Source organism: Pelophylax lessonae (assembly GCF_965119305.1).
Source record: "Pelophylax lessonae genome assembly, contig: HAP1_SCAFFOLD_267, whole genome shotgun sequence".
NCBI lineage: Eukaryota > Metazoa > Chordata > Amphibia > Anura > Ranidae > Pelophylax > Pelophylax lessonae.
This window is the reverse complement of record NW_028120073.1, coordinates 219,100-231,174: the sequence shown is the minus strand read 5'-3', so window position 1 is coordinate 231,174 and position 12,075 is coordinate 219,100. Positions and strand designations below refer to the sequence as shown.

Here is a 12,075-nt window from a genome sequence, read left to right as displayed (position 1 = left end):
TGCATGACCCACCTCCACAGGAGGGGGAGGGTCAAACCAGTATGATCTCCCAGAATTCAGAGATGGTGAACAATGAACTCTTGTCCTCCCGGCACACAGTGCCGATAATCGGGCAACTTCCCTCCACATCCCCATCTTCTCTCTTTATATTCATCCATCAGGAAGGTCTTTGGGAACTTTCTGGTCTCCTCCTACACCGCAGAGGCGGGAAGCACAGTCTCCTCCCACACTGCAGAGGCGGGAAGAATAGTCTCCTCCCACATTGTGGGACTCCTCCCACATTGTGGGACTCCCCCCCCCCCCCGGTCAGGTCACATGGCAGTCTCTTGCTGGAGCTCTCTCTCCTCCTCCTCATCCAGACGCTTCAGTTTTTCCTGCACCTCGGGGGGGACTGCCACTTCCAGAAGATTCTCCATACCGGCTTCCGGCTCGTCACCAATCAGAACCTGAGACAGAAAAAACACCCGATGTCACCTATGAGGACTGTTGTGGAAATTTCATTGTGGACATTTCTTTAGTTAAATAGTCATAATGTCTGCCAGTGTCAGTTTTACCGATAATCGCTGTTTACAGTGATTATCGCTTTAACTGTCATTGCAGGAAAGACTTGTTATTGAAACCTTCCATTGGATGAGATGGCACAATACTTGTAGCAGAGAGAGTCCATCGCACAGATCTATGTCCGCCATCTGGGGTCCCGTACTGCGGAGATATGTTTGTGATGTGGAATTCTTATAATTTTACCAAGATTAATGGATGGCATCTTTCAGTCATATTTGATCGGTGTGACTGAAACACTGCTGCTATTGTCTTATGCAGAGAAAGCCTCATCAACTGGAACAAATAGAATGGTCACTATTAACCACTTTACCGCTGCTCACTAGAAGTGGCTCTTGTAGGTCTGACGACGTAGACCTACGTCACCAGACACTCCCCCTTCTCGGCGCCGCGCACCGCCGGAGGCCCGCTTCCGCTGTATTCAGTCACAGCGGGAGTCGGGCCAGGAGAGGTGCGGTACGTGTGTCATTCCCCCCGCTGGGAGAGGTGCGGTACGTGTGTCATTCCCCCGCTGGGGTCCCTGGAGAGGTGCGGTACGTGTGTCATTCCCCTGCTGGGGTCCCTGGAGAGGTCCGGTACGCGTGTCATTCCCCCGCTGGGGTCCGTGGAGAGGTGCGGTACGTGTGTCATTCCCCCGCTGGGGCCCCTGGAGAGGTGCGGTACGTGTGTCATTCCCCCGCTGGGGCCCCTGGAGAGGTGCGGTACGTGTGTCATTCCCACGCTGGGGCCCCTGGAGAGGTGCGGTACGTGTGTCATTCCCACGCTGGGGCCCCGGGAGAGGTGCGGTACGTGTGTCATTCCCACGCTGGGGCCCCGGGACAGGTGCGGTACGTGTGTCATTCCCACGCTGGGGCCCCGGGATAGGTGCGGTACGTGTGTCATTCCCACGCTGGGGCCCCTGGAGAGGTGCGGTACATGTGTCATTCCCACGCTTGGGCCCCGGGAGAGGTGTGGTACGTGTGTCATTCCCCCGCTGGGGCCCCGGGATAGGTGCGGTACGTGTGTCATTCCCCCGCTGGGGTCCCTGGAGAGGTGCGGTACGTGTGTCATTCCCCCGCTGGGGTCCCTGGAGAAGTGCGGTACGTGTGTCATTCCCCTGCTGGGGTCCCTGGAGAGGTGCGGTACGTGTGTCATCCCCCCCGCTGGGGTCCCTGGAGAGGTGCGGTATGTGTGTCATTCCCCTGCTGGGGTCCCTGGAGAGGTGCGGTACGTGTGTCATCCCCCCCGCTGGGGTCCCTGGAGAGGTGCGGTACGTGTGTCATTCCCCTGCTGGGGTCCCTGGAGAGGTGCGGTACGCGCGTCATCCCCCCCCCGGGGTCCCTGGAGAGGTGCGGTACGTGTGTCATTCCCCCGCTGGGGCCCCTGGAGAGGTGCGGTACGTGTGTCATTCCCACGCTGGGGCCCCGGGAGAGGTGCGGTACGTGTGTCATTCCCACGCTGGGGCCCCGGGATAGGTGCGGTACGTGTGTCATTCCCACGCTGGGGCCCCGGGATAGGTGCGGTACGTGTGTCATTCCCACGCTGGGGCCCCGGGATAGGTGCGGTACGTGTGTCATTCCCACGCTGGGGCCCCGGGATAGGTGCGGTACGTGTGTCATTCCCACGCTGGGGCCCCTGGAGAGGTGCGGTACGTGTGTCATTCCCACGCTGGGGCCCCGGGATAGGTGCGGTACGTGTGTCATTCCCACGCTGGGGCCCCGGGATAGGTGCGGTACGTGTGTCATTCCCACGCTGGGGTCCCTGGAGAGGTGCGGTACGTGTGTCATTCCCACGCTTGGGCCCCGGGAGAGGTGCGGTACGTGTGTCATTCCCCCGCTGGGGTCCCTGGAGAGGTGCGGTACGTGTGTCATTCCCACGCTGGGGTCCCTGGAGAGGTGCGGTACGTGTGTCATTCCCCCGCTGGGGCCCCTGGAGAGGTGCGGTACGTGTGTCATTCCCACGCTGGGGCCCCGGAGAGGTGCGGTACGTGTGTCATTCCCCCGCTGGGGCCCCTGGAGAGGTGCGGTACGTGTGTCATTCCCACGCTGGGGCCCCGGAGAGGTGCGGTACGTGTGTCATTCCCACGCTGGGGCCCCGGGAGAGGTGCATTGTGTGTCGTGTTGCCTGGGAATTGAGTTCTGACCTGAATGACTCTCTCGCAGCTCCTCCTCCCGGCTGGCTCCGCCTCCCAGTTGTGCAGCGATCGCAGGATCAGATACGTTCCTCGTTCCCGCAGGGTGCAACGTCCTTCCCGGGTGGCGCAGAGCTGAGGGGGGAGGGGAAAACATTAGGACTCAACATAGTCTCCCATCATCATCCTACCCTCCCCCACAGAGCACAACTTTCTCCTCCCTCATCATCCTCCCTCCCTGTCACGATTCGCCACGGTGACTAGCTAACCGAGACATGGTAAACCGTGACTGGGGAGTATAAGGGAATACAGAAAATTCCTACTGACTGCGATACTTTCACAGCCTGCACTGCCTTTGGTCACCACTAGAGGGAGACTCCACTCCAATCCAGCTGTCTGACCACACACAGGCAGATACAAATCTTACATACAATCTGGTGCACTCTAATGGTGGGGGAGCAGTCTAGCAATTATCACACACTACTAGGATTCCTCCAGCTATCCTACAAGCCAGAACCCCGGTGCTAATCACTCTTCCCACTGTCCCCACACCCACACACCACAAATGATAGCCTGCCACCACCCAACAGTTTGTCCGCAGACTGGTCTGCTGGGACACCACACACACGCAGACCTCCGTCTGGTGTACAATCTGCATGCAATCTGCCAACACACAGTGCAATTGCATACAGATTGGCATGTAGCGCAGACCAAGCAATTAGGCACTAAAATGTAACAATCTCTCTAGAGATATGAGTCCTAGCTTAGTACACAGAAGTCACTTATTAATTTTATAATTTAATATCCCGAAAGTGGGCAGTGCATAAAATATATATACAAAGCAAAAGGAGTTACAAAATACACAAAAGATAAAAAGACACACAATTGGCTATGAAAATAAAAAGGAATAAAACAGAAATAACTTTATCGAAGCTTATCCCTTGGTAGAAGCATACCGGAAATCGTGCGGGAACTCCCCAGTTCAGAACTGGCTTCAAGGAAGAACAATGAACCAATCTCAGGTTTCCCAATTTATTGGAATATCGATGTGGGCTGGACTTCAGCCCTTGGCCAATCAACCCCAGGGGGTTTCCCCCGGCTCAGCCCACAGGAAGTTCTGTGTTCTGAACTGACCAGAGATGAATTGGCCCAGAATGGCGCTGACCGCTCCCGGAAGTGACAATTCTCTGGTATGGGAGACTTCATTGGCATGTAGGTGTCACCTCTATCCTAGAGACCGGCCCTGTCTCTTTCAGATGCTAATAACAGGACATGTGTGTGACTGATACATTAACTCAAAGTGACATTACATCTACAATTCACTATTTCTACAGATCACTTCATATTTCCCTATATCTGATATTTATGTTACACCCCCCCACATAGCAACCCCCCCCCCACAAACCCATCAGCACCCCCCACCCTCTCCATCCTCCCCCACAAGGCCCCTTATGGTCCTTAACCACTTCCAATACCGGGCACTGTCATCCCCTTCCTGCCCAGGCCAGTTTTCAGCGCTCTCACACTTTGAATGACAATTGCGCGGTCATGCTACACTGTACCCATATGAATTTTTTATCATTTTTTTCACACAAATAGAGATTTCTTTTGGTGGGATTTAATCATCTCTGGGTTTTTTATTTTTTACAAAAAAAAAGACAGAAAATTTTGGAAAAAAAAAAAAGTATTTATTTTCTGCGTGTAAATTTTGCAAATAAATACATTTTTCTCCTTCACTGATATGCGCTGATGAGGCTGCACTGATGAGGAGGTACTAATATGCCGCACTGATGAGCACTGATAGGTGGCACTGAGAGGCGGCACTGCTGGGCACTGATAGGCGGCACTGATGAGCACTGATAGGTGGCACTGAGAGGCGGCACTGCTGGGCACTGATAGGTGGCACTGATGAGCACTGATAGGTGGCACTGAGAGGCGGCACTGCTGGGCACTGATAGGTGGCACTGATGAGCACTGATAGGTGGCACTGATGGGCACTGATAGGTGGCACTGATGGGCACTGATAGGTGGCACTGATGAGCACTGATAGGTGGCACTGATGAGCACTGATAGGTGGCACTGATGGGCACTGAGAGGCGGCACTGACGGGTGGCACTGATGAGTGGCACCATCAGTGCCCACACTCAGTGCCCATAGTGCTGCTAGTCAGTGTCTAGATTAGCAGGCACTGACTGGCAGCACTATGGGCACTGATGGGGGGCACTTGTGTTATTTTATTTACCTCTTGTGTAATCGGTGCCCTGATTACATTGCTCTGTGTCCCCTTACCGCTGATTGGCTCTCCTCTTCCTCATACTGCAGTCACTGTGTGAGGAAGGAGCGCTGGTGATGAGAGATGTTTACATATGAAATCATCTCTCATTGGACGTTTCCGATCACGTGGTGAATGGCTGCTGTGATTGGCCATTCACCAGGATCTGTGATTGGCTGTGTCCAAGGGACACGGCTGACACAGATTTTCCCCGATACGCGCTCGCGGGAGCACGCGGGGAGACTGTCACTGGAGGCCGTATAAAGATGGCCTCCCGGAAATTAGAGCCGAAAGACGGCTACAGCGCGGGCCAGAAGTAGATAGTTACCCCCCAGGGGCTCTCCCCCACCAGGCTCTTGATGGTCCATAATCAACCCCCCAGGGGCTCTCCCCTCCCCGCATCTACTCCCCGGCCTGGATTCTGATTGGTCACACAAAGTCAGACTAGGAGGTGATTGGACGACTGACATCCAATAAAATGCATGAAAACCATTCTGTGCCGCCTCCCTTCAGGGTGAAGGTTCCAGTTCTAGAAGACATTGCCCTTTACAGCTCCTCCCCCAATAGGAGCCAGATTTGTGGGCGTCACCAATGTTAGGGAAAAGGGGAAGGTCAGCCAGAGGGTTCACACCCAGTTCCACCCCCATGGTCTTTGTTTCCAGGATGTCAGTGGCTCCATCTCATTGTAACCAATAAAACGGCAGACGGTGGGGGAGGGGGAGGCAATTTTATCCTGTTGGCAGGAAACACTGGAAAGTTCCACAACTGGCGACATCATCCCCCCCCCCCCCCCAATCCTCTTCCCTCCCCCACCAGTCCTCTCCTGGGTTCTTCTAGAAGGCCAGAGCGTACCTTTGACGGTATTCTCCATCACTGGGAGGGAAAGACCGATACTTAATGGACACAGAGTGTGGATAGATTGCTTTAGGTGGGAGAGTAATATTTATCATCCATGTATCTCAGGAGAAATGTGAGGACTATTCCTGGCCTGATTCTGAACATGTTCATTGAAAGAGCCAATCACATTGTCCTCTGTTCTATGTCCTTCAAATGACAGAGACGGTCAGTCTGTCACTGGTGGTCTCTCCCTATTGTCTGTGTATTGAGGTGTGATGTGGATTCTGGTAAGCCTGCCTGTCCCATTGTTAATTGTTAATGACCTCACATATTGTTTCTGTCCAGATGGCTAGATAATTAGTTCAGGTTAATTCTATTTCTGTATACAATTTCATCTGCATATGATAATGTAATCAGGCAACCCCCTGACCTGTGTGTGGTAATCTGATCAGGAGGGTAGTCCATGCTGTAGATAAACTGTGTGACTGTTCAATAAAGGAGAAGATTCCAGTACAAGCTAAGTTGTCGGCTAGTTTTGTATGGGGGCAGCTGGGAAAATCGCATATCTATGTTCAAGACTGAAGGAAGCCCACAACCTTCTTCTTATAGGTTGATAGCTCATTTAGAATAACCCCACCCTGTGTACAGACCACGCCCCTGAGGTCCCTCACCAGCTGCAGGCACTCGATCAGCATCCGGCGTATATCGGGGTCCGGCTCCCTCTGCTTGTCCTCCGGGAGATACTGGAGATCCGGGGGGAGTGCTGGGAATGGAGAGATGGGGGGGAAATCAGTGACAGTGATCAGTCTCCCGCAGCCCAACACCCCCTCCCCCATCATTCACCCCCCAATCCCAAAACGGTGGGCCTCCATCAGCTCAACACCTCCCCACCATCAAGAGCCTCCACCAGCCCATCATCAGCCTCCATCATCCCAACACCGAGGGCCTCCACCAGCCCAACAGCTACCCCCCATTAAACCCCCCATCCCAACACTAAGGGGCCTCCACCAGCCCAACAACCCCCCTGCCCCCATCATCCACCCACTGCACCCATCAACAGCCCCAACCATCCCAACATCTAGAGCCCCCCCCAATCCAAACACCTGCCCCCCATTAAATCCCCCCCATCCCAACACCCATTACTGAGAGCCTCCCCCATCCCAACACCCACCACTGAGAGCCTCCCCCCTCCCAACACCCATTACTGAGAGCCTCCCCCATCCCAACACCCATTACTGAGAGCCTCCCCCATCCCAACACCCATTACTGAGAGCCTCCCCCATCCCAACACCCACCACTGAGAGCCTCCCCCATCCCAACACCCACCACTGAGAGCCTCCCCCATCCCAACACCCATCCCAACACCCAGCACTGAGAGCCTCCCCCATCCCAACACCCAGCACTGAGAGCCTCCCCCATCCCAACACCCACCACTGAGAGCCTCCCCCATCCCAACACCCACCACTGAGAGCCTCCCCCATCCCAACACCCATCACTGAGAGCTTCCCCCATCCCAACACCCAGCACTGAGAGCCTCCCCCATCCCAACACCCAGCACTGAGAGCCTCCCCCATCCCAACACCCAGCACTGAGAGCTTCCCCCATCCCAACACCCAGCACTGAGAGCTTCCCCCATCCCAACACCCAGCACTGAGAGCCTCCCCCATCCCAACACCCAGCACTGAGAGCCTCCCCCATCCCAACACCCACCACTGAGAGCCTCCCCCATCCCAACACCCATTACTGAGAGCCTCCCCCATCCCAACACCCACCACTGAGAGCCTCCCCCATCCCAACACCCACCACTGAGAGCCTCCCCCATCCCAACACCCAGCACTGAGAGCCTCCCCCATCCCAACACCCAGCACTGAGAGCCTCCCCCATCCCAACACCCACCACTGAGAGCCCCCCCCATCCCAACACCCACCACTGAGAGCCTCCCCCATCCAAACACCCACCACTGAGAGCCTCCCCCATCCCAACACCCACCACTGAGAGCCTCCCCCATCCCAACACCCACCACTGAGAGCCTTCCTCATCCAAACACCCACCACTGAGAGCCTCCCCCATCCAAACACCCACCACTGAGAGCCTCCCCCATCCCAACACCCATCACTGAGAGCCTCCCCCATCCCAACACCCATCACTGAGAGCCTCCCCCATCCCAACACCCATCACTGAGAGCCTCCCCCATCCCTACACCCACCACTGAGAGCCTCCCCCATCCCAACACCCATCACTGAGAGCCTCCCCCATCCCAACACCCATCACTGAGAGCCTCCCCCATCCAAACACCCACCACTGAGAGCCTCCCCCATCCCAACACCCACCACTGAGAGCCTCCCCCATCCCAACACCCACCACTGAGAGCCTCCCCCATCCCAACACCCACCACTGAGAGCCTCCCCCATCCCAACACCCATCACTGAGAGCCTCCCCCATCCAAACACCCATCACTGAGAGCCTCCCCCATCCCAACACCCAGCACTGAGAGCCTCCCCCATCCCAACACCCAGCACTTAGAGCCTCCCCCATCCCAACACCCAGCACTGAGAGCCTCCCCCATCCCAACACCCAGCACTGAGAGCCTCCCCCATCCCAACACCCATCACTGAGAGCCTCACCCATCCCAACACCCACCACTGAGAGCCTCCCCCATCCCAACACCCACCACTGAGAGCCTCCCCCATCCAAACACCCACCACTGAGAGCCTCCCCCATCCAAACACCCACCACTGAGAGCCTCCCCCATCCCAACACCCATCACTGAGAGCCTCCCCCATCCCAACACCCATCACTGAGAGCCTCCCCCATCCCAACACCCATCACTGAGAGCCTCACCCATCCCAACACCCACCACTGAGAGCCTCCCCCATCCCAACACCCACCACTGAGAGCCTCCCCCATCCCAACACCCAGCACTGAGAGCCTCCCCCATCCCAACACCCAGCACTGAGAGCCTCCTCCATCCCAACACCCATCACTGAGAGCCTCCCTCATCCCAACACCCATCACTGAGAGCCTCCCCCATCCCAACACCCACCACTGAGAGCCTCCCTCATCCCAACACCCATCACTGAGAGCCTCCCCCATCCCAACACCCACCACTGAGAGCCTCCCCCATCCCAACACCCATCACTGAGAGCCTCCCCCATCCCAACACCCAGCACTGAGAGCCTCCCCCATCCCAACACCCAGCACTGAGAGCCTCCTCCATCCCAACACCCAGCACTGAGAGCCTCCCCCATCCCAACACCCAGCACTGAGAGCCTCCCCCATCCCAACACCCATCACTGAGAGCCTCCCCCATCCCAACACCCACCACTGAGAGCCTCCCCCATCCAAACACCCACCACTGAGAGCCTCCCCCATCCAAACACCCACCACTGAGAGCCTCCCCCATCCAAACACCCACCACTGAGAGCCTCCCTCATCCCAACACCCATCACTGAGAGCCTCCCCCATCCCAACACCCACCACTGAGAGCCTCCCCCATCCCAACACCCATCACTGAGAGCCTCCCCCATCCAAACACCCAGCACTGAGAGCCTCCCCCATCCCAACACCCATCACTGAGAGCCTCCCCCATCCAAACACCCAGCACTGAGAGCCTCCCCCATCCCAACACCCAACACCCAGCACCGAGAGCCTCCCCCATCCCAACACCCACCACTGAGAGCCTCCCCCATCCCAACACCCATCACTGAGAGCCTCCCCCATCCCAACACCCACCACTGAGAGCCTCCCCCATCCCAACACCCATCACTGAGAGCCTCCCCCATCCAAACACCCAGCACTGAGAGCCTCCCCCATCCCAACACCCAACACCCATCACTGAGAGCCTCCCCCATCCCAACACCCATCACTGAGAGCCTCCCCCATCCCAACACCCATCACTGAGAGCCTCCCCCATCCCAACACCCACCACTGAGAGCCTCCCCCATCCCAACACCCATCACTGAGAGCCTCCCCCATCCAAACACCCAGCACTGAGAGCCTCCCCCATCCCAACACCCAACACCCAGCACCGAGAGCCTCCCCCATCCCAACACCCACCACTGAGAGCCTCCCCCATCCCAACACCCATCACTGAGAGCCTCCCCCATCCCAACACCCACCACTGAGAGCCTCCCCCATCCCAACACCCATCACTGAGAGCCTCCCCCATCCAAACACCCAGCACTGAGAGCCTCCCCCATCCCAACACCCAACACCCATCACTGAGAGCCTCCCCCATCCCAACACCCATCACTGAGAGCCTCCCCCATCCCAACACCCATCACTGAGAGCCTCCCCCATCCCAACACCCACCACTGAGAGCCTCCCCCATCCCAACACCCATCACTGAGAGCCTCCCCCATCCAAACACCCAGCACCGAGAGCCTCCCCCATCCCAACACCCACCACTGAGAGCCTCCCCCATCCCAACACCCACCACTGAGAGCCTCCCCCATCCCAACACCCACCACTGAGAGCCTCCCCCATCCCAACACCCATCACTGAGAGCCTCCCCCATCCCAACACCCACCACTGAGAGCCTCCCCCATCCCAACACCCATCACTGAGAGCCTCCCCCATCCAAACACCCAGCACTGAGAGCCTCCCCCATCCCAACACCCAACACCCATCACTGAGAGCCTCCCCCATCCCAACACCCATCACTGAGAGCCTCCCCCATCCCAACACCCATCACTGAGAGCCTCCCCCATCCCAACACCCACCACTGAGAGCCTCCCCCATCCCAACACCCATCACTGAGAGCCTCCCCCATCCAAACACCCAGCACCGAGAGCCTCCCCCATCCCAACACCCACCACTGAGAGCCTCCCCCATCCCAACACCCACCACTGAGAGCCTCCCCCATCCCAACACCCACCACTGAGAGCCTCCCCCATCCCAACACCCATCACTGAGAGCCTCCCCCATCCAAACACCACCCCCAATCAACAGCCTCCTCTATCCCACCACCCACCTCCAATGTTGACTTACTCTCCATCTCCTCCTCGGTATATTCTTCTCCACCAGCCAATGGCAGCAACAGGAATGGCAACAAATCCACCTCCTCCCCCAGCAGCCAGCTGTGATCTCCTGGAATACAAGAAAAACCAGATGTGACCTTTCCCGTGAGAGAACACGATAACCCCGCCCATCCACTGCCCCTCCCACTTCTTTCCAACCACCGCTCCCACCAACCCCCCCTTCCACTTCCCACCAATCAACCACCCCTTCCACTGCCACTCCCATCAACAACCACCTCTCCCATTGCTCCTCCCACTGTCCCTCCTCGTCTTCTGCACTGGGCGTTCCTCTATACCCCTCCCCCATGTCCTGTGACTGGAGGAACAGAAAGTCTGGAATCCCCTCCCCCTACTGGAGACTCTGCAATCACACTTTCAGCTTCTGAATTGGGAGGAGTCTCCTTAAATCTGAAAGGGGATAGGTCACAGAAGAGGGGAGGGGCTTTGAGGGCGGGGCATTCAGAGTCCGGTGATGTGGACTGTAGATGGGTGCTGGCAGAATTCAGGAAGAATGAGATTTGACCACGCCCATGGGGGGAGGAGTCACTCACTATGATTGAAGCAGCAATTCCTCAACGTTCCCACAATTCCTCCTCTGCGGATCCCGGAACCCGGAGTGTGAGAGTGGGGGAGGAGCCTCTGGAGGACACACCTAGGAGAGGAGGGGAGAGTCACATAAGGTCCCACCCAGAACTATGGGGAACTCCGCCCAGGGAGGGGCCTCACCTGCTCCTGTCCAGTAGAAAGTCCCGCCCCTCAGCCAGCTGGGTGAGGTTGCAGAGGAGGGGCCCCAGGTAGTCCAGGGGGGTATTGGGGTTGTATTGGGGGCCGCAGATCATCTCCACAATCTGTGTGAGTCCTGAGGGGGGCAGGGCGGTCAGGATGGCGCGGCATGGCTCCTCCTCCCGGCTCAGGTTACAGAGGGCGGAGCAGACGGAATCGGCGTATTCGTATTTTGGATCGAAGAGACGACCAATCAGGATGGGGAGGAAGGCGGGGACTTCCAGCAGGGGGCGGTGAGAGGCGGGGTCAGAGGTCAGGTTGACCAGGATGTGGTAGGAGTCCCGGGTCACCAGAGGTTCGGAGGTCAGCCCAAAGATGGCCGCCACCAATCCTGGGAGCTGACACAGGCTCCGCCTCCCCTCGGGGGTCCCACTCACCCCTAACACACATTGCACCGCCCCCGCCTTCACATCCAACCGAGTTCCCGCCCCCAACAACCCCAGGAGCTCCGCCCCCAAATCCATCACTTACAGGGGGGGGGTGGAGATTAAATTATG

The 12,075-nt window shown here is 57.4% G+C and overlaps 1 protein-coding gene across 1 annotated transcript; it reads right to left on the bottom strand.

Annotated features, from left to right (window-relative positions):
* Positions 1–283: 283 nt before the first annotated feature.
* Positions 284–12,048, bottom strand: HGH1 (HGH1 homolog). Its single transcript, XM_082276066.1, has 6 exons — positions 11,522–12,048; positions 11,347–11,447; positions 10,767–10,865; positions 6,449–6,540; positions 2,681–2,803; positions 284–446 (listed from the first exon to the last, which is right to left on the bottom strand). Exons 1-6 carry the CDS (start codon positions 12,040–12,042, stop codon positions 312–314), a joined length of 1,071 nt encoding a protein of 356 aa, XP_082132192.1. The 5' UTR covers positions 12,043–12,048; the 3' UTR covers positions 284–311.
* Between the last annotated feature and the right edge of the window lie 27 nt (positions 12,049–12,075).